We start from the raw sequence: 23617 nt of genomic DNA, 5'->3' as shown, positions 1-23617 counted from the left end.
GGAAATCTTGTGGCCTGATAATTTGGTAAGAAGGATCATGTGTCAATCTCTTAATGAACTAGTTTAAGACATATTGCAGCTGTATCTTTCTCCCTAAATACCCTTAAGGCCACAGATCCTGTTTGATCTTGGAAGCAAAGCAGGGTCAGCTCTGGTTAGTAGTTGGGTGGGAGACTGCCAATGAATACCAGGTGCTGTAGGCCATACTTCAGAGGAAAGAACCGGCAAAACCACATCTGAGTATTAATAATAATAATAATAATAATAATAATAATAATAATAATTTGTTTTATTTATATACCGCTATTCCAAAGATCATAGCGGTGAACAGCAAGTAAGCTAATTAGCAAGTAAGCTAATTTGCCCCCAACAGTCTGGGTACTCATTTTAGCGACCTCAGAAGGATGCAAGCCTGAGTCGAGCTTGGGCCCTTTTGCTGGTCTTGAACTCGCAACCTTGTGGTCTTGAGTGAATGGCTGCAGTACAGGCATTTAACCACTGCGCCACCAGGGCTCCATTGTTACTTTCCTAAGAAAACCCTGTGAAATTCGTGGGATCACCATAGATCAACAGGCAACTTGAAAGCAAGGACACACACATAAGATATGCAAGAAGTGGAAGGTTAAGTCTCCCTGTGCCTGAGCAGGGCTGAGGAGAAGAGACAGAGGAAAGCAGTGTGCTTGGACCTTTGAAGGGCTTAGGCTCTGTTGGCCTGAACATTGAAAAAACATACATTACAAAATAAATGTTGATAGCAGACCAAAGATCAGCTATAATGTCTTTTCTTAAGTTTTTGCAAGCCCATGTCTTCTCTAAGTGCCAACATTTCAATTCAGACATAGAAAAGCACAAACAATGAGAAAATTGAAATAGTCAAAGAGTTTCCATACTTTGGTTCAAATATTGATCAGAACTGAGACTGTAGTCAAGAAATTAGTAGAAGGGAAGGATTGGGAAAGGCAGCTATGAAAGACATGGACAAGATCATAAAGTGACATTGTCTTTCCCATCATTATGTACAGATGTGAGAGCTGAAAAGTGGGAAAAGCCAGTAGGAAGAAAATCAACTCATTTTGAGATGTGGTGCTGGAGGAAAGTACTGAGAACACTGTGGATGGCCAAGAAGGAAAACAAATGGGTTCTAGAACAAATCAAACCTGAACTCTCTCTAAAAACCAAGGCCCCATGCAGACAGGCCAAAATAAAGCTGCTTCGGGTCACTTTGGATGTATGCTGTTTAAATGATGCATGCATACTAAGAGTTCAGAAGCTGCGCCAAAGCTGCTCTCTAGTCCTTAGGACAGATTGTGGCTTTGGCATGGCTTCCAACCCTTAGTACGCATGCGTCTTTTAAATAGCATACCTCCAAAGTGACTTGAAGCAGCTTTATTTTGGCCTGTCTATATGGGGCCGAAGATGACTAAATTAAGGCTGTGATACTTTGGTCACATCATGAGTAAAAAGGAATCATTAGGAAAAACAATAATGCTAGGAAAGGTGGAAGGTAATAGCAAGAGAAGACTGTATGCCAGATTGTTAATCTTGATCAGGGAGGACACGGGACTGGGCCTGCAGGACTTAAGCAAAGAGAATGAGGACAGGGGTTTTTGGAGATGTCTCATCCACAGTGTCACAGTGAGCCAAGTCGAAGTTGACTCAAGGGCAGGTAACAGCAACAACAAAATATAGTACATACCTTGAGAGCAGAAGTACTAGGCCCTAGCCATAGTAGTCTCTAGTTATGCCTAAACCTAAGACACTTAAAACGTGTTTAAAGGGAACAGTAACATTTGATTTGTAGGTAGACTGGAGGGGGAGAGGCACAATAATGCGTCTTGTGCTGGATCAGTGCCAGCAATTGTTATCTCTGGAAATCAGTTCTCTTAATGAATGGGAGGGGGGCAGCAGTGGGAATGATTGATGTGGTTATTTGTATATGTGATAGGAAGAGAAGGACTGGGAAAACAAATGGGATTAGTCTGTATAAATATGTCTCTGTATGGAGAAAGGGCTATACAAATTTTGTCCTTCCTAGTAGCCAAGGTCCTATACACCAAAGCTCTGATCTTGCTTTCATAGAAACACGAGCTGGTATAGCATGGAAGGATCTGTCTTTGGTAAAAAAAAAATCTTTGAGTTTACACACCTAAAATGCAGCAGTCTCCTAATACAAGATTGGAACATCCATAACATCACTACTAAAGTTGACTTAACTTATGTGGCTTACCAAGAATGGCGATGTAGCTAAATCGGGGCATGCTCTAACTGTATTGTCACAACAATATAATGTTCCCTTTTCAGTTCTAATTTCTTTCTTGAATGTATTGCTTTAACCAATTTGGCCCTATATACTCTAACAGTATATAGTCTCATTCGAAGGTATGTGAGTAGAGGTTTGCAAACGAACAGTATAGTCCTATATGTCTGTACTCAGAAATAGCATTCTGTAAGTAGAGGATATTTCCTCCATGTCAACTGGAACGGGACAGCAAGCTTAGTCTTGTTTTCTTGCATTAAAGAGCTGCTAGTATGCTACATATTTTGTTGGTCTGCTCAACAACCTTGATGTTTTATGGGTATAAATGTGTTACATAATGAAATTGTTGGGTCAGTATGAAGTCTGTCTACAAAGGAGGACAGGCAGCAACAGCTGCATTCTTTAAAAGTACTAAACGTAGTCCTTTAAAAGGACTAAACTGAAAAGCTTTTGGGATCAGTGGACTGAGCAAATCTGCAAAAGAGTATATCATGCCATTAACCATCACTATTCAGAAAGGTTCTTTGAAAGATATGGAGCCACTGATTAAATCATTGAGTGTGATGGACAGGTACACCTATACAAGGAGTTACACTTGCCCCAGGGCTCTTCTGCAATTGGCAACAGTGCCCAATTGATAAGGAAATAACCCCAGGCAGAACATCTGCATTCCTGATCTCATCTTTGCACAATATCATTGTGCATATTTTGATTCTTGTGTGATCTGTACAAAATCCCCTTTGAAACAGCTCTGTGGGAGTGTGGATTACTGAGACCAACCTGCATTGACATGCCATTGGCAAGATTTACATTGACATGCCATTGGGAATGAGTACATTCTTAAAAGGTGTGAGTTCATACAATCATCCTGAGAGCACATCTAGTATCAGTTTTCAAATAAAGCATACTTGAAAAATGTCATTTCTTATTTTAACTTATTGATCCAATGCTCATTTCTTTAGATGTCCAGGGAACAAGTCCTGTAATAAAGGAGTGGTTTGTGTATCCTGGGAATTGTTTACAGCAGCCAGATCTGGTGCAACCCAAACAACTCCCAGGTAGAGTAAAATTTCTTATTGGTTTTAAACATGAGATCAGTATGAAATATTTGACCGTTAAAATATGTACTATTGATGTTCTTTGAGGCATTTTGGTTCTGGAGACCCAGACGGCTTAGAAATGTTAGCTTACATAAATGCATTTATTTTTGATACGTGTCATCTGCCAGTGTGGTTTTATAAGCCCTCAGGGAGGCTTAAAATATATAAAAACTATAAACATCAGCAAGCACATGTCAAAAACAGAACAGCAGTACAATCATGAAAACTCCACGACAGCCAGTACAATATCTAAATAAAACATAGGAAAGGATCTAGACAGAATGAGTTCTTATATTCTTAGTCAATGTTGCATTGACCATACTTGAGTTTCTCTGAGAAGGATTTTCTGCAACTAGGGTGCCACTATCATTAAAGATCTATTCCTTAGGCAGGCCATCATGTATTCACTGCCTACATTCAAAGCAGGTCCTCATTGCTGCACAGAAAGGTGTATGCTGAAGGAAGCATTATCTGAGGTTTCCTAGGCTTCAACTACTACTACTACTACTACTACTACTTCTTCTTCTTCTTCTTCTTCTTCTTCTTGTTATTTCTTACCCTCTTCTCTTCATGGATTGAGGTGGGGAACAACAACAAATCAGCAATCACAATCTCAATTAAAACATTACCAATAATTAAAACATGCAACTGTTTAAAAGGACAAATAAGACATACACATTTTAAAACAATCCACATTTAAAATTCATCATCTAAATTCCCAATTTAAACATCATCTGGGTGAGCTTGCCAGAAGAGACTGGTCTTCAGTACTGTTTTAAATTTGGACAGCAATTCAGGTGTTAAATCTTCGAAAGCATGTTAGGTTAGAGAAAAAGATCTTTGGGATGGTTGATGTCTCTTGTTACCGGTGGTTCTGAACTGGTACCAACTGGAACAGATGCAGTCTTCTCAGCTACTCAATATCAAAGTAACTTCTACACAGATTTTCACTCAAATGAGGGTTTATTAACTTTGTTGCTATTTACACTGTACAGCAGGCTACTATACATCTATTCTCTTTCAGAGTCCATGCTAGAAGCTTGAATGTGACATCAGTCTTTGTTCTCTCAAAAGATCAACCTTCCCACCAAGTGGACACACCTCTTTCCTATGAAGTCACCATACTACACAGGAGCATAACAATAATACATTTGTTTATATTATGTCTCAGCACATGTCCTTGAAGACTTGTTCTTCCAGGCCTAGGCTTTCTGGCCTTCAACAGGAACCATTTTAAACTTTAGTTAACCATTGCCACATCTGAACATTTTCCATACAAATTAGAAATGTATTTTAACATGTTATTCCACAGTCTAGGGACGGCTGACAAAAAAGTGTTGTGGCTGACAAATGCCAACCTAGTGACCACTACTATTATATCAGCTTGTGCCTGGAAAGATAATTTGAACCCTGTCCAAGTCTTTCAGCACTCTAGTTCCACCACCTTACCATAATTGCATAAAACGGAAATGGATGTTCTGAGCAACCTGGTGATGGCACTGTAGCAGACTACAAGTAGGTGTTAAAACAAAATTGCCCTATGGGAAAACACTAGTATGGTTGAACAGCATTGTCCCAGCACCATATTCTGTAACCTCCTTTTCAACTGAGAATAGGAACACAATTCAGAAAGCTCTTACTCAAATGATCCAGAAAGTTACCAGGATTGATGGCATCAGAAGCTACATAGAAACCCAAAAGAGCCATCTGGGATATAGTTCCCCATCATTATCCATAGTGATCATGGCATTTTCTGTTCTGAAAATATATTTTAAAGCTGCTGAAGGAGTTTCCTGCATTGAACTGCAGTGTCATAACTATTTAGTACTGTGTAGCCAGACTGGGAAGTTTCCAGTTATGAATGGCATAATGCTAATTAATATATTGTGTCATAAATTTCCGAGGGCAAGAGACTACTGTGTCACATGCAGACTACTGATTTCAAATGATACTGTTGAGCATGGTTTAAATCATGGGCTGTATGTGGCCCCCCGAAGCTCTCTCATCCCCCAAAGTCCCTCAACCCTCAAATTAAATTTTAAAAATTGCCTTAAAAGCACAGAGGAAGCCCCCATCTACACAAAAATCCATAAAAACACTCACCCACCCTTATTATGCACAGAGCCCCAAATACTTGTTTTTTGTTGCAGTCCTTCACAAAATGGCAATTGGAAGTGACACAGTGTCACTTCTGGTTGCCATTTTGAAAAGGACTCTGACAAAAAAAACCTGAGGTATTTTCTCACACTATTGGGGTGAGTGGGCTGCAGGGTAGTTCCAGGGAACTGGCCCCATGCAGTTAGTTGCCCACCTCAGGCTTAAATGATATTAAGGGGACTTTACATACCAGGGCAATCTGCTGGCTGTCCTTTATGTGACCTGTTCTTCTGGTGAATGGTATTGCATGGTCACTTGTGACAGAGGTATGTAAACTGAATCTGGAGTTGGAAGCCATGGTGAGATCAGGCATGATGAAAGAGGAGCAACCAGCATGTTGAGATTCAAAGCACTGACTGTCTGTGCTTTGTTGCCCCCACAGCTTTCCCATGGAGCTGTGCAAGTTGCCTGATTTCTCCCCATCTGTCCGCTGAGCTTTAGGAAGGAACTGAGGCAACCAAGGAACCTTTGTGGATCAGGCTTGGGACTTTAGATTAGGTCCACAGACTGAGGGTCCCCCTCCTTTCATGAGAAGGATACAGTCAGTTCTGCAATATGCTTCTCATTTGCCAGCTGTGAAGCAGATACTTTGTTGGGAAACATTTCCCATGATATTTAATGTGGTGTAGTGGTTCAAGCAATGAACCAAGACTCTGGAGACCAGGGTTCAAATCAATTCTCAGCCACAAAAACCCATTGGGTGACCTTGGCCAAGTCACACTCTCTCAGTCTCAAAGGGTGGCAAGGGCAAATCCCCTCTGAAGAAACTTTCCAAGAAAACCCTGTGATAGGTTCACCTTAGGGTTGCCATAAGATGGAATGACTTGAAAGCAAACAACACACAGGATGGGAACATTATTTTCTTGGTTAAATGAAATGACAGCCACATGTCACTCTTGGCACTTGCTTGAAAAATACATACATACATACATACATACGTACGTATGTATATATATATATATATATATATATATATATATATATATATATATTTGTAAAGAGTAAAAAATGTGAGGCTCAGTATAAGTATGAGAAATTTCATCCAAAAATACCCTGGAAGCAACACCTTATAATACAAGTTCCCTTTCAATTGTATTTGCATCTAACGCTGCAATAAAAAAACCTGTTCTATTTCAGCACAGATTAGAAAGGGAGAAGAGGACTTCCGAGATTTATTTTTAGAGTTATGTTCCAAAACAAATATTTTTCTTAAAAATCTGCAGGCCATGTTTTTATGCCTTAAATTCTCCCATGAAACTTTTATTTTCTTCGGCGTGAATCCATAGCTCACCAAATAAGGAGCTTGGCAGCAGTTCACTTCTAGATTTTAAAATGTTTTTGTAGGAGGTTAAGCTAGTCAGACTAATAAAAACAAATATAATATTTTTCTTATTGGTTCAAAGACTATTTTTGGAACAGCTATACATTTGCACCCATCTTCTTTCAGCAAGATTCTTTCTCTGTCCTTATTAAAAGTAGCCAAGATATGGTGAAAACATGCTCCATTGAAGTGAATGATATGCTGCTGCTTAACACAGATGTCTTACCCAATTTTTAGGCCCTGTTACAGTTTATTTCCTATAAATTTTATTCATTCATTCACTGAAATATCTATATCCCATCCTTTATCCAAAGATCTCAAGATGGTGTACAATAACAGTGTAAAACAATTTAAGAATACAATTGTCAAAAACAATGTACAGTTTCAAAACATATTACAATATATAGCAAGTTAAAACCATGTATAAGTAGGGAGATGGAATAAAATGATTAGATTTCAAAGACCTTAGTAAAAAGCCTTATTTTAACTAGATAACAAACTGAAGTCCAGCTCAGTGATAAGCATGCATCTAGGAAAGGTCATTCCAAAACAGGTTCTACAGCAAAAACAACAACAACAAAAAAGTTGTCTTTCACACCTTCACATGCTGTGTGGCCCCCACTTCTGGGTCAAAAAGGAGAACCCCTCCAACAAACTCAAGTCCTTGGACAGATATGTATCAGGAGAAGTGCTTCTTCTGTAAAGACGTCCCAAGCTATTTAGGGATTTAAATACTATCACCAGCTCGTTGAATTTGGACTGGAAGCATATTGGCAGCCAGTGCAATTTTTGTCATTGTTGTATAGCTTCTATCTTCTCTACAGTCTAGCTGCTGCATTTCTACTAGTTGCAGTTTCCAAATTATCTTCAAAGACAGCCCCACATAGAACACATTGCAATAATCTAACAGGGAAATAATTACTGTACATCATGAACTACAGTGACTTTAATCCAAAACACACCGCATAAACAATCCAGTTGGAGACCGTTTTAACTACCCTGGCTCAGTGCTAGGGAATCCTAGGAATTGTAGTTTGCTGTGGCATTAGAGGTCTCTGACAGAGAAGGCTAAATGTTTCATAAAACTACAGTCCCCAGAATTCTCTAGCATTGAGCCAGGGCAGTTAAAGTGGTCTTAAACTGGATGATTTCTACAGGGTGTTTTGGACCTAAGTTAATACTGACCAGGAAATGCTGTAGCTAGTGGCCCACGTCCCAGAATAACTATTCCACATAGCCTTTGTCTTACTGGAATTTACATTCAGTTTATTGGCCCGTGTGTGTGTGTGTGTGGTGTGTGTCTTCAGGTCATTTCCAACTTATGGTGACCCTAAGGTGCACCTGAGGTTTTCTTACCCAGTCCTTTACAGCATCCAGGCAATAGTCCAGCAGTTACAGTGTCTCAGCCACCTTCCGCAGCAAAGAGAAGTAGAGCTGAGTGGCACCAGCAAACTCCTAAATGACCTCATGCAGAGGCTTCCTAGAGATATTGAACCATGGGCTGAACAGTGGTTTCCCCAATGTCACTCTCTGGAAATAACCCAGGAGATAGGAGCAGAACCAGCTTAACACATGGAACTTACTGCTGAGTAAATAAGCCAGGACTGCATAATGAAAACCTTTAAATGGATGCCAGAATTACTGCTACTGGGACCTCAAAACTTGTCACTTGAAGTTTATTACATTTCAACTCTTGCAGTGCTCCTCAGTTTTGCATTTCGTCTCTGGTTTTAATAGTAGTTCTCTTGTTTGCAGTTTCAGTATGAAGCAATTATCAAAAATATCTAGGAATGTTGACATGGAAGTACCCCTACTTGATGGGCAATGAAAATTTTCTTGAAGATTTACCTGCAATGATACTGCCTCTTTCCATATATATTTGGATAGGAAAGTATCTATCTTCTCTGGATTTGAGGCCTTAATCTTTAGAAAATTTGTATCAAAGAAGCCTGATCTGAGGGAGATGGGCAAAATATTTTCTGTTTTGTCTCTGTGGGCAAAAGTACCATTTGGTTAAGAGAGTTTTGTTTACTAAATAAACAGACAATTCTTTCACCTACTGTTTGACACCACGGCACTATAATCATTTATAGTGGCCAAGTGGTTCATCCAAAAGAATGCAGTTCCTGTGTATAATTAGGAAAGAAAGAGAAACGTTTCACCAAATTCAGCTTGATCACTCACCTTACTGAACTGGCATCTTTGGTTTTTTTGAAGTACAAATTCCAAATAGTTTTGAGTGAGAATTTGTCTAAATACAACTTACCCAGCATTTTCTTTGTATTTCATTCTCACTTATTAGTCATCTGGACGTAAAGATAATGGAACATTAGACCCAATAAAACTTCATATGTTCTAGTTCGTTGGAAGCATGTTAAAATATAAAATATTAATTTGAACACTAATTTGAAATGAAAATATTAATTTGAATATATTAAAAATATTAATTTGAACATTAATTTGAAACTATTAAAACGCATTCACCATTAGAAGCAATAAAACACTTAAATGTGTTTTAATGGTTTCAAATTAATGTTTTAATTGGACAGGTTATTAAATTTCCCTCCTCTTGTGTACTGTACTACATGTTTGAATTTACATTGTAAGCTGCTTTGGATCCCATATTGGGGGAAAGCGAATAAATAAAATAAAATACGAGCATAGCAGCAGCGTAGCAGCATTAGTAGGTTATGTATGTGTTGTGGTAGCCTTTCCCAACTTGGTGCCTTTCAGATATGTTGGACTACAACTCTGATCATCCTGAGCCAATAGACAGTGCTGGCCTTGGGGAGGATGGAAGTTGTAATTCAGTACGTTGGGAGGGTGGCTAGTTGGGGAAAGCTCTGTTACAGTTTCTGCAATCTATTGAGAATAAAATAATAAGGCCTGGTGGTTTTTGATTGTAGGTTTTTTTCCAAATGCACACTTGGACTCTAGAATGAGAGACAGAGACTCCATGTAGGGCAACGTGGACATTAATGTCCTGTCCACCATTTCTGACACTTAGGAGCACTATACATTCACTGGGGTCTGGGGCACAAGACCCTCATGAAGGTGGAAAAATCTGAAATAAAAAAGGGTAATATTTTTACCTGAGAGAACACCTCTCCAGAAGCCTCTAAGTCCTCCAGAGCTACTCTGTGGTCAACCTCTGGCATAATTGCACTAGAGGACCAAGAAATTCCTAGAGATAACATATTAATAAAATCCATGAATAATCAAATCTGCAAAAGACAAAGCTGCAAATGTGGAGTGCCAGCTGTGCACATAAAAGTGTAATTCTCAACTCAGTAGCCCCCCCCCCCCCAGCCTGTTTTAGAGGAAGGCATGGCCATGCAAGCATGTTCCTGTGCTTGCATGAATCTGATGAGGATCTATGTGTACTGTAAATGACCTGTGGGTACACACATCATAATGAGACAGAGCTTTCTTGGTCACTGCTCTTAGGCTTTGGAATTCCCTCCCAAGGAAGGTTCAATCTGCCACTGTTGTCTTTTCACCGATAAGCAAATACCTTCTTGTCTGAACAGGCCTTCAGCCTTGGCTGACCAGAGTGGAATTACATGAACCTGAGTGTGTTGTTTTAATAAGCACTGCATATTTAAAGCATTTTAATTGTTTTAAATGATAATGTTTTAATTGTATGTACTATTTAATGCATTTTGACTTTTGCACAGTTTTGTACTGTTCCATTTTAATTAATGTTGTAAGCCTCTTTACATCCCATTCAGGAGAAAAGCAGGATATTAAATACATATATACATACATAAAGTAATGCACACAGAACTTTGGACCGAAGCAAAGACTTTACATATTATTAAAATATGCATTAAGTTCAAGTCTGCTATCCTCCATGGGCAGCATACAGAGTCACCTTTATTCAGGATTCACTTTATTCTCCTCTTCAGTATTGCCTCCATGAAATGGAAACAGAGTACAGGTCAGAGGACTCATGGGAAAATGGGTTGCTGTTGTTGTTGTTGTTGTTGTTGTTGTTGTTGTGTGCCTTTAAGTTATTTCCAACTTGCAACGACCCTAAGGTAAGATCCTATCACAGGATTTTCCTGGCAAGACTTGTTCAGAGGGTTTTTGCCTGTGCCTTCCTCCAAAGCTGAGAAAGTGTGAATTGCCTCCGTGGGTTTTCCATATCTGAGTAGGGATTTGAACCCTGGTCTTCTGAGTCATAGTCCAATGATCAAACCATTGCTCCATGCTAGCTCTCAGAAAAGTGGGTAGGTTATCAGATACTGTATCATGAGGCGCAAAAGGGTCTCTGTGTCAAGAGACTGACAGCTGGGTTGCAGTAGATCTGGATCAGCAGTTGTGCCCTGTACAAAGAAAGGATGCACTGGGAGAGGAAGACAGATTAAAGTTATTGGGTTGGGGAAAAAATTCTGAGAAGGAAGCAATACAGGGTCTCAAAACACTTGCAACTTTGCTGCACTTACATTGAGGGCAAGTCTTTTCTGTAAAGCAAAGAAACTCTTTGCTTAAGTTGCACAGGGGAAAAAAACCTTACAATCCTGCAGTCTTGTGGCTTTATGAGATGAATGTGGCTCTGCCTCATGAAAATGCACCAGGAACCAGAGCAGCTGAGGATCTGAGCAGCAGCATCTTTGATATTCCTTAAACCTGAGACCCTTTGATATTTACCTTGTAGTTTTAAAAAAAAGCAGCAAGTAATTGTTTCCTGTCACATTTTAGTGAAGAATGATTGCCATGGTCCAAATGTCAAATTTCTTTCCTAGGTGGGACTCCTGGATTGAGATCTCTATGGCTCAGCAGGGGACCAGAGGCTGAAAAGCAACGCCATCACACATTTCTGGCATGCTTTCAACTGCAGGACATAGCAGAGGACCTCCAGACCTTGGAAGCCTCCGTTGAAGCTGCCTGCTCCTTGCTAATCTACCTCACTCTACAAGTAAAGAACATCTTAATTTTGTATCTAAATTCTTCTCTCTCACATCCACAGCAGATTGGTATAGATTAGTTCATAATGTATCTTTAGCAGAACTTGAAAAGTTACTTTTGGAGTTACTTTGCAACTCTGAGGATCTCCTGTCCAGCATAGTAGCCATGAACTCATAGAGGACTGCAGCCTTAAGAAGTGGTTGCATCAGAGTACGAGCAATTTAAGGTTGTTGTTTTTTAAAGAAGAATAAAGAAAAAGTGGGTAGGTTATCACATATATGAATTACAGTCCATAGAGCTTCATATGATGAAAGTTCTTGCCGTGCAGTGTTCTTTTGGGTACCTGGAATTGTGAGGTTTTCAGGACAGTGTAATAAATTAAGATCTAAGGGCCACAGGGGACACTTGGAAGACCAGAGTCCATTGCGCATACGGGATTCTGAATAAGACAGGGACATCTCACAGTCTTTAATATAAAAGATAGCTTCGGGATCATGCTTATGTTCATGGACTATTCCCTATACTGAAATTATGGCTGAGTCACAGTTATCACACACACACACACACACAAGAAGAAGTAGAGAAGAAAAATGGAAGGGTTAAAATGGATGACAATGGTCCTCTCCGGATGGGCCTTACGTGACGTCCTCGTCATGTGCTAGGGTTGCCTTGGGGCGCTTCGCCCACATGAGGCCTAACTCTAGCACGTGACGAGGGCACAATCATGGTGGCCTCCCATTCACACGGGGCCGCCATGATTACGTTACACGCACGCTACCTCCAAACGGAGCGGCATGCGTGTGACGCCCTTGCGCCGTCTCAGGCCACTTACAGCGGTCTAGGCACAGTGCTGGAAGGAGCTCCGAAATGGAGCTCCTTCTGGGGGAACGCCTCTTTCTCACAACCACCAAACGGCTGCAGGAACAAAACCAGCAGAAAGCGGCCAAGTGGTCCCTTTCTCTCCTGGCAGCGGCTCCCTGGGGTGTCCTGGGGCATTTTGCCGCTTCTCTCTGGTCCCAAAAAGCACTGGATTGCCCTGGCCCCAATCCGTGTTTCAATGGATCAGCTGCAGGCCACCCCAAAGGGGCGGTCTGTACCCCGCCAATGTCTGGATAACACACACACACACACCCAAAAATCCTGTCTTTCTGTCAAGGCAATGACAGGATAAAAGCCTTTTCTAGTGGTTAGTATTTGAATTGGCAAACCACCTCTGAGTGTCCCTTTTCTAAGAAAACTGAATGAAGTTCGTGGTGGTCACCATAAGTCAGCAGGCAATATGAAGGTACAAACACAGAGAGAGGTTTACCCCATGTTTATGACATTCTCTTTCTCTTGAATATATCTTTTTTGATCTATTTTTCCGATACACTTCTTTGACTGCAACATGATATACAGCAATGCTTAAATATCTAGAGAGGTACCTTAGTGACTGTTCAGACCACTGGAAAAGAGAAAGTTGTGAAGAGAAGGGAGAGGGTTTGTAGATGTCATTAATGGCTTCCCTCCCCTTTCCCCACATAACTGAAACAATGTCAAGTTTGAGTACATACAGAAGATTGTGTTGGCAGTGGTGATGTTTGTTTATATAAAACCAACCAGGAACATGATGTGTGGACCATTTGAGAGGGAGAGCAAAATATTGCCTTGCCCTCTACCTCAGGATGGGAACAAGAAGCTAACATCTAATAAATAGTTCTATAAATGAAGGCTTTGTTTTCTGGATTTCCTTTGGCATTTCTCTGAGATGATGATGGGTCTCATTGCTCAGAATGCATTTGGACTTCATTATCTGTTAGTTCAGATGCTCTCATATTAGAAAAGCATCCACACATTTAAGAAAGTGTGGTTTCTAACCCACTTCAGGTTGCTTTCTCCTTTGACAAGGTTTTCCATGACATTCTTGCAAACAAGCTTGTAAAATGTGGGCTAGACAAGGTAACTGTTACATGGATTTGTAATTGGTTGACTGGCCAAACCCAAAGGGTGCTCAGCAATGATTTCTTTTCATCCTGGAAAGAAGTGACCAATGGGGTACCACAGGGTTCTGTCCTGGGCCCAGTGCTATTCAACATCTTCATCAATGACTTGGATGACAGAATTAGGGACATACTTATCAAATTTGCAGATGACACCAAACTAGGGGGAGTAGCTAATACCCCAGAGGACATGATCAAAATTCAAAACAACCTGAATAGACTAGAAAGCTGGGCCAAAGCTAACAAAATGAAATTCAACACAGAGAAATGTAAGGTACTGCACTTAGGGTGGAAAAATGAAATACATAGATATAGGATGGGCGACACCTGGCTGAACGAGACTACATGTGAAAGGGATCTAGGAGTCCAAGTAGACCACAAGCTGAACATGAGTCAACAGTGTGATGCGGCAGCTAAAAAGGCCAATGCAATTTTAAGCTGCATCCATAAAAGTATAGTGTCTAGATCAAGAGAAGTAATAGTGCCACTGTATTCTGCTTTGGTCAGGCCCCACCTGGAATATTGTGTCCAGTTCTGGGCACCACAATTCAAAAAGGACATTGAGAAACTGGAGCATGTCCAACGGAGGGCGACTAAAATGGTGAAGGGTCTGGAAGCCATGTCCTATGAGGAACGACTTAGGGAGCTGGGGATGTTTAGCCTGGAGAAGAGACGGTTAAGAGGTGATATGATCGCCCTGTTTAAATATTTGAAGGGATGTTATATTGATGAGGGAGCAAGCTTGTTTTCTGCTACTCCAGAGAACAAGACCCAGAGCAATAGATGCAAGCTGCAGGAAAAGAGATTCCACCTCAACTTTAGTAGGAACTTCCTGACAGTAAGGGCTGTTCGACAGTGAAACAAACTCCCTTGGAGTGTAATGGAGTCTCCTTCCCTGGAGGTCTTTAAACAGAGGCTGGATGGCCATCTGTCAGGGATGCTTTAATTGAGAGTTCCTGCATGGTAGGGGGGTTGGAGTAGATGGCCCTTGTGGTCTCTTCCAACTCTACGATTCTATGATTCTATAAATAAAAATAGTCATCTGGAAAGATGTGGTCTTTTGTATGTTGCACCCAAGTATGCTTTAGTTAGAGAGTGTGTATGTGCGTGCGTGCGTGCGTGCACATGCCTTCAAATCACCTGTAAACCTATGGTGGCCCCATTAATTTCATAGTGTTCTCTTAGGCAAGGAATACTCAGAAGTAGTTTTGGCAGTTCCTTCTTCCGAAATACAGCCTACAACACCTGGTATTTGCTGGGGGGCGGTCTCCCTTTCAAGTACTAAGCAGGGCTGACCTTACTTAGCTTTCAAAATCATGATCTGGTGCCTTTTGGGGTAAAGTTTATTTCACCTTTATTCCATGTGGAAGGTGGAGGTAAGGAGTACAGGACAGCAGGTGTTCTGCCGATAAGGGGCAAGGAAGAATCTGATTCACAAGGTTTTGTATCCTCATATCTTATGAAGCAGGATAAACTGAAGCGTTTATGAAATTCCCTTCCACAAATACCATTCTGTTACTCACTAGTGGCCCATGGTCCAAATGAATAGCGCTCACCTTGCCATTTTGGGTTGGGGTACTCCACAAGAGATTGGATCATTTACAAAGTACAATGGGCATTGTGGTTAATAGTGGATATTGAGATCATAGACTCAAGGAATCATAGAGCTGGAAGGGACCACAAAGCCATCTAGTCTAGCCTTCTGCCATGCAGGAATTCATGATCAAAACACTCCCAACAGTTGGCCATCCAGTCTCTGTTTAAAAGAAAGCATCATATTTCTCTGTTGAGAAGCATTTAGTGCCTGGAAGTTCTTCCTAATGTTTAGGTGGAATATCTTTTCCTGTAGTTTAAATTCATCCTCCATGTCCTGGTCTCTGGATCAGCAGAAAGAAAGCCTGCTTCCTCTTCCATAAGACATCTTTTCAAATATTTCATAGAATCATAGAGTTGGAAGAGACCACAAGGGCCATCCAGTCCAACCCCCTGCCATGCAGGAAATCTAAATCAAAGCATCCCAGACAGGTGGCCATCCAGCCTCTGCTTAAAGACCTCCAAGGAAGGAGACTCCATTACACTCTAAGGGAGTGTGTTCCACTGTCAAACAGCCCTTACTGTCAGGAAGTTCCTCCTAATGTTGAGGTGGAATCTCTTTTCCTGTAGCTTGCATCCATTGCTCTGAGTCCTAGTCTCTGGAGCAGCAGAAAACAAGTTAGCTCTGTCCTCAATATCACATCCCTTCAAGTATTTTAATAGGGCTATCATATCACCCCTTAATTTTCTCTTCCCCAAGCTAAACTTATCCAGCTCCCTAAGCCTCTTCTCATAGGGCATGGTTTCCTAATCTTTCACCATTTTGCTCACCCTTCTCTGGATACATTCCACCTTCTCAGTATCCATCTTGTAGTGCCCACAATTGGACACATTATTCCAAATGAGGTCTGACCAAAGCAAAATAGAGTGGTACTATTATTTCTCTCGATCTAGACACTACACTTCTATTGGCTTGGCTTTTTTAGCTGTTGCATCACACTATTGACTCAGGTTCAACTTCTGGTGTACTCCTAAGACTCCTAAATGCCTTTCACATGTATATTTTCAAGCCAGGTGTCAATCATCCTGTATCTGAGCTGTTTTGTTTTTTTAAAGTGTAGTACTTTACATTTCTCCCTGTTGAAGTTCATTTTGTTAAATGCTTATCATTGTAAAATTCTCAAGAATAAATGAGAGATGGAACATTAAACTGAGGTCTGAATGATGGTGAAGGCGCTGGAAGTAAGACAGAACTAAAGTTGTGACAGCCTCATCTATGTAAATTGGTTGCGCAGTGGTTAAATGCCTGTACTGCAGCCATTCACTCAAAACCACAAGGTTGCGAGTTCAAGACCAGCAAAAGGGCCCAAGCTCGACTCAGGCTTGCATCCTTCCAAGGTCGCTAAAATGAGTACCCAGACTGTTGGGGGCAAATTAGCTTACTTGCTAATTAGCTTACTTGCTGTTCACTGCTATGATTTTTGGAATAGTGGTATATAAATAAAACAAAAAAAACAAAAACAAATTATAAACAAATGAATGTTTAAGCAAATACACATGTGCACAAGACTGTGTAAGACTGGCATTCCTGGAACAAAGAATTTAGATCATAGACAAAAGTATGAAGTATTTTTCATAGCTCTTGGCTATGTTTGTTTTCCTTTATTTTAAAAAAAAAACCAACACTCTTTTTCTCCCTCTCTTCTAGGTGGACAGCCTCTCTTTGGAAGACTTGCATGCATTTATGGCTCAGGCTCTGTGCCTTGAGGGGAAGTCAGCTGCTCAGCTTGCAGACTTGCAGGTACAGACATGACTCATCTGCTCATGTAATACCAGTGATGGTAACCCTAAGATGAACAAATGGATGGCTTTCCATCTGACCTTTTCTCTCATTCAGAGGTATTTAAGAATTTAGACTGGAGGGTCAGGATGTCATTTGATTATTCTGGCTTATTTGTACTCTTGAGGTGCAATAAAAACAAGTATTCTTGCTTCAGTTTGTCAAGCCCCTGCCTGTTCCAGATTCAACATAACCTGACAGGCTGTAGGTGAAGCTGTCACTTTTTGGTTGGTGAATGCTGCCACCTAAATGTATTTATGCTTTGCTTGTTCAGCTGAGAATCTAATTCAGTCTGAATTAGCCCTGTTCAGGTGTGACTCAACATATTTTCTTGATAAGATCACAGGTATACCTAGGGCTGCCACCCTTTCCATCATTGTTATCCTCACATGGGAGAATGGCACATCTGAAGAGAAGTTTCTGTTCACATAGAAGCTTTCAGTACAAGCAGTTCCCCTGATTCTGGTATGGAGAGCCCCCATGCAAACAGGTATCTTCCTTAGGGTAGAAATGGTACTCTTGCTTGGCAAACGTAGACTAGTACACAGTAGGATCTATAGCCACTACTCAGAAGGTAGGTTCCCACTCCACTTCGTTTGTTTGTTTGTTTGTTTGCAATGAGAGGTATTTCCTTTTCTCAAGGATATGTATGCAGTTGTCTCTAAGCATAATAGAAAAAATGGCAAAAGTCAAGTGACTAAACTTGAGTCCAAAATACACTACAGAAATAATCCAGTTTGAGGCCCCTTTAACTGTCCTGGCTCAGTAACAGGGAATTCTTGGAACTGTAGTTTATTCTGGCACCAGAGCTCTCTGACCGAGAAGGCTAAATGTCTCACAAAATAACAGTTCCCAGAATTCCCTAGCATTGAGCCAGGGCAGTTAAAGCAGTCTCAAACAGTGTGTTTTGGACCTAAATTTCAAAGTTGAGTTATTTAATTGAACTGTGGTTAATACTAATCACCATTTGTCCAGGTTTGGCCTATTTTTCCTGTAGGCCAAGGAGGTGGAATAGATGGGGCATTTGCATTCTCTTATTTACCACCCAAAGGACTGCTTGCCATTATCCCAAGGAACCATGTCTCCTTGACTGACTGCTGCTGAGGAAGAGGAGGGAATGCCTGCAACTTAGTCTCCATAGAGCACCCATTTCTATGTCCAAAGCATTGGTTGCTGGCCTTTGAAAGCAAGAGAGTGACCATCACTGCAAAGGAAGGCATTCAACCTGTCAGCAGCTCAAGGGAAGTGACACTGACCACTTTCTTGCATTGGTGGTTAAAACAAGAAAGTGACCATTGTAGTCTGCAAAGCTGCCAGCACACTGAATAATTGCCTTCTCTAAGAGATTCCTGAGGTTTAAAGGTGAAAAGTTAGCTATGGAGGTCACCCATACATGGCCGCATGGGCAGTCTTTGTGCTTTCAGTGAGGAACCCTCTGAACATGCACTTTCTGAGCTGCCACCTCTAACAAAACAGCAAAATAAATATTAATGCTGTTGGGGGCATGGCACTGGTTGTCTCCATCCTGCCTCAGGTAATGCAGCACATTTTACCATTCTTGGTTGAACATAATTAGACTGATTGAATATTAGTTAGTCTGGCACCCTCCCTACATTATTTTCACAGACAAGTAAAGACTTCTTTTTTGACAGGCATTTGATAATTTATATAGGGCCTGCCTCACCTAAACAATTTTCTGGATCTTGCTAAATGTTGTGCTAAGGTGCACATGCATGCATTTGTGTATTTAATGGTGCATGTTTTAATCTGTTTTTTTTTTTAATTGTTTAATCTCTTTTTTAAACATTTGTGTTTTGAGAATTTTTAAGAGTGTTTTTTAATTTGTAAACTACATTGGGTCCAAAACTGGGAAGAAGACAGGATAAAAATAATAATAAAAATAAGATGATGGTGGTGGTGGTGGTTAGATAAAAATGAAAATTTCCTATCTCTCCATGGCTGCATAAGACAGGAGGAGGGGGGGGGGGGTATATGAGCCTGAGGCTTCCATGTGTAGCAAGCACCATATCTTATCATTATATGCCAATGCAGTAGTCATCTATTGTCCTTATCTTATTATGTCTGAATGTAACCATTGTACCTGGGAACAATCTCTGTCCAAAGGCTTTTTAGCCCTTGCATGCAAAGCAAAATATATTCACAGGTTCTGTTATATGCTTTGTTTTTCATGATTGTTTTGTTGGTTAATTTAAATATATATGAAGAGCACTGTTTGCTGCACTGTTGGTCTGATATACTCAGTAGGGTGCCCAAAGAATTAATTAGCATGTTTATAACACAGTCAGCATCTGAATTTGGAGAACATTAACATTCACATGTGTGGTTTTGGAAGACTCACACAAATTCTGTGAATGTGTGAAAACCCAGAAGAACCTAAAGCTGAAATGAAATTGGCAGCATTCATTCATGTATATTCAGTGAGCAAAGTCTTATATATTGGCATCAGTGAGTGCTGATATTCACAAAATTCCTGAACACAAGAATTCTGGCATTCAGAAAAGTAACTATTGCAAGCTCTTCTGAGATCCCATTCACATTCCGTTATTTACCACACAGCTTTGATATACCTTGAAAAATCACTCAGTAAGAGGGTGCCAACTTGACCTGACTTCATTGTGTCATTTTTCACAAGAACAAATCTAGTACCCTGACCCGTCTCAGTATATGAAAAATCCATGTACAGTTAGTTTTTTGTATATACTATAATGCTGAAACAAGCTTGCTGAAACAAGAGCCTTGTTTGCAGGCCTATGAATAACACAGCTTTTGCTCCTGAAAAACTTGTGGCTCAGGCAGATTGTACCATGTTTATTTAATTATCCTGGCTTGTAATTGTGTTTTGTGATAAACAGGGTGTGTTTTAATCTCTGCCTGTTTAGCAGCTTCAGGCATAAGATACTCATAAGGGAAGGAAGTTTTCAAAATGGGCAGGACTTCTTTACCCAACAGTCTCTCCTTGTGGAATTTCAGTCGCTTTGAACTAGCACCAGTGCTGTTTCAAATGCTCCCTTGCTTGATAACAAGCTAAATGAGCTGCTTGCCTGCAAGTTGTGTGTTGTTCTATTTCCCTTTGTTACTGGTGTATTAACACTGGAATTCCAAGCATACTCTCCCTTCCTTTAGTCTCCTGTCAAAACCTGCCTTGTCAGCTTCCCCCAATTAAAAACTTAAGCATGTTTTTGGAATTTAACTCTGCATCAAATAATGTTAATGTCATGCAAAATTAGCATTATATCTGCATAATGCAGGAGAGAAGACAGATACTATAAATATCAGCATGGCTCATAGCTAAAAGAAAATGTTTCCCTTTGTGAGAAAGAGGTATGTTTTGCACATAGTTCAGTATTGTACACTTCAGATTATTGACATATCTGGATACTCAGAAAGACATATAAAGCAAATAAAGAGTGAATGTGAAAAGCTGACATATTTTAGAAAGATATTTAAGAATAGTTTTTATATAAGGTTGTGAACTGAACTAAGGAAATTTTTGTTTTACTTACTGCCTGTATCTGTTTGATTTTGCATTCTCCTTAGGTCAGACTGTTACAGAAAATTTTGCTTTTTTGTTGTTGTTACTTGGTTCTTAATATCATGTGAAAAGTGTTGTTGTTGTTGTGTGTGCCTTCAATTCATTTCTCACTGATGACAACTCTAAGGTGAACCTATCACAGGGTTTTTTTTGCCAACATTTGGTCATGGAGAGTTTGTCTTCCCTGAGGCTGAGAGAATGTGACTTGCTCAAGGTCATCCAGCAGGTTTCCACAGCTGAGTGGAGATTCAAACCCTCGTCTCCAGTGGCTCAGTTCAACACTTAAACCATTATATCACAGTGGCTATCCATGTGAAAAGCACTGAAACAAAAATTAAGAAAATCACCTATGTACTACTCAAAGTTATAGGTCATGGCTAAGAATCATACTGCCTTCCAGTGTTGCTGCTCCCAGCACTTTTCACCATTTGCTATGTCCTGGCTGTTGGGATTTGCAGTCCAACAAGGCCTGGAAGACTGCACTATTTCCATTCCAAACTAAGTATAATGCTAGAAAGGTGGAGAATGCTCTGATGCCCAGGGAGGTCTGCGTGTTCAAGATCCCAGTTGGAAATGTGGGTATTTTCTCCCATTTTCAGTATAAGAAACATAACATATTTTATTAAGAAAGCCCATTAAATCACATATAAAATAAAGCCAACAGTTTGTTCATTGCAAACACATTCTTCAGGCACCCAAAGAGGCAACATGGACATCTCCTGACAGTCAGTATAGAAATCAGATAGACTACATAACTGGAAGCAGAACATAGAGAATCCCCATTCTCTCTGCAAAAACAAGACCAGGAGCAGATTGTGGCACAGACCATGAACTCCTAATATCAAAAATTATAATAAAGTTAAAGAAGAACACTAAGAGGCAGTACAGACTGGCACGTTGTGCCGGCATTCACACGCTCCAAGCCCTACTTCCTCTGCCCAGGGCGTCATCTTGGCACGTGCCAGTTTGCATGGAGTACACCAAGATGATGTCCCTCATACGCAGAACACAAGGGGCATCATAACACTATGCCACAGCGGTTATGATGCCCCTTCTATGGTGCAAAAAGAAGCCCCTTTTGGGCGCTTCTTTTTGCTCCATGTACAAGCCGCGGCATCTGCAGTCCCTGTTCCATGGCAGCCTGCAGTCCCTGTTCCGATCAATGTTTGATCTCAGATAGAACTCTTTTACTGTTTCTGTTTCTTCATTGTCTAGTTTAAATGTGTGCAAATTCTCTGTGGTCATTATTTTTGTTTTATGTTCAACAGTAAACCTGCCTTTGCACTTTCTTCTTTGATCTTCCTTAGTAGTTGTTCCAGGTCTATGAGGTTCTCTACTAGTATTATGGTGTTGTCAGCATACAACATTGATTTGTTCTTGCAGCATGAATCCACACACAATTTTGCTTTTTAATGTGAGAATTCTGCAGTGTGTACAGGCTGGATGTTCTTCAGCACTATGATAGAATACACATGTATCAATTCACTGGGACAAGAAGTCTTTCCATTGGAGCTGCTGGCTCCCATTTTAGTAGAGTAATGAAGCTTCTCTAGGGCATAGTCTAAAGCTTAAAAGAGTTGTCCAAGATGCTGCAGTGTATCCCTAAATTGTTTCAGCATCTAAAATAATTTAAGATGTATACTAAAAACCAGAGTTAATTCACTGGCTGGCTGGCATGGAATCTACCAGCTGCTATGTTTTCCATTATAAATTAACTATAAGAACCTCCACGATAAGGAGCCCTGGTGGCATAGTGGTTAAATGCTTGTACTGCAGCAACTCACTCACAAACCACCAGGTTGTGAGTTCAATATCAGCCATGGGCTTAGGCCGACTCAGTCTTACATCCTTCTGTAGGTCACTAAAATGAGTACCCAGCATGTTGGGGGCAATTAGCTTACTTGTGCAATGATAAGCAGTATAGAAATGTACTTGCTATTGCTGTTGCTAAAAGCATAATCAGCATGCTTGCTTACTGAGATAGCAACTAACATGGGCAGCATCATAAAGCATAATTACCTGATATACTATGTGGTTCAACTGGAAGCTCACACATATTATTGACATGATGCAAGATCATTTCCCACTCATCCAGCTCAACTGAAAATAGGACATATTTCCAGGATGTGTACTATGATCTTAGCAAAATGTTCAAATGACTACTCCCTCCCCCCCCCCCCCCCACTGGAACTGACAATGGAATTGACCACTCACCTTTGTGTTAGCTAATTAACTGTATTTTTTAAAAATGCAGATTTTTAAAACCTTGATAATTGATGACTTTGGCGGGATACACACCGCCATATAGTACGTACTGTATACGTACTAGGGTTAGGAAGGGGCGGTGCTTCTGCACCCCCCTAACCCTAGTACGTATACAGTACGTACAAGATGACGGCGCCCCTTCCACATGGGCGCTGCCATCTTTACGTACTGGACGCATAGCGTCCAGACGTGTCGCGGCGCTTATGACGTCGCGAATGCGCCTGCGGCGCCTCGCGATGTCATAGATGCGCCGCAGAAAGAAGCTCCGAAATGGAGCTTCTTTTTTGCTCCGCGCGGGACTCGCGCGGTTTGGCTGCTGCGGCTCCCGCACGGAGCAAATGGCGGTGGCGGGGAAGCGCCGCAAAGCAGCGGTTTGTATCCCGCCTTAGAGACACTTTTGTACAGAGTGCAAATATATGTACAGTTCAATCAACAAACACCAACATGGATTGTTAGAAGAAACAACTCTCTTCAAAATATTAAAACTGTGGTCTCTTTTGCACAAACAACAAACCAGAACCAATCTAGTTTGAAAAGATAGTTGCCATTGATACTTAACTTGACATATTAAAGTTTCTTCTCACTGATTAATTTCAAACAAGTTTTGGATGAAATCAGCTCTAGTTTGGGTTGATTAATTGGTAGGTCAAGCTAAGTTAAAATTTGCAGCCTTTCAGAAATGTCACTTCGTGGTGATTTTA

General features: G+C 40.6%; 1 protein-coding gene across 9 annotated transcripts in view; it reads left to right on the top strand.

Annotated features, from left to right (window-relative positions):
* Positions 1-23617, top strand: part of FAM120B (family with sequence similarity 120B) — a 70053-nt gene that overhangs the window by 20169 nt on the left and 26267 nt on the right. For 7 of the 9 annotated variants that reach the window (XR_006101326.1, XR_006101327.1, XM_042444881.1 and 4 more), the window contains 3 exons: positions 3220-3315; positions 11584-11756; positions 16967-17059. Coding sequence is in view for 7 of the 9 variants with exons in the window: in XM_042444881.1 (XP_042300815.1) it covers positions 3220-3315; positions 11584-11756; positions 16967-17059 (362 nt within the window). In the remaining 2 variants the exon portion in view is untranslated. Of the gene's footprint in view, positions 1-3219; positions 3316-11583; positions 11757-16966; positions 17072-23617 lie in introns of those variants that run through there. The other 2 variants (XM_042444880.1, XM_042444878.1) reach the window with 2 other exon arrangements.

Source organism: Sceloporus undulatus, chromosome 1, assembly GCF_019175285.1.
Source record: "Sceloporus undulatus isolate JIND9_A2432 ecotype Alabama chromosome 1, SceUnd_v1.1, whole genome shotgun sequence".
Lineage (NCBI taxonomy): Eukaryota > Metazoa > Chordata > Lepidosauria > Squamata > Phrynosomatidae > Sceloporus > Sceloporus undulatus.
This window is presented reverse-complemented; position numbering and strand designations above follow the sequence as displayed.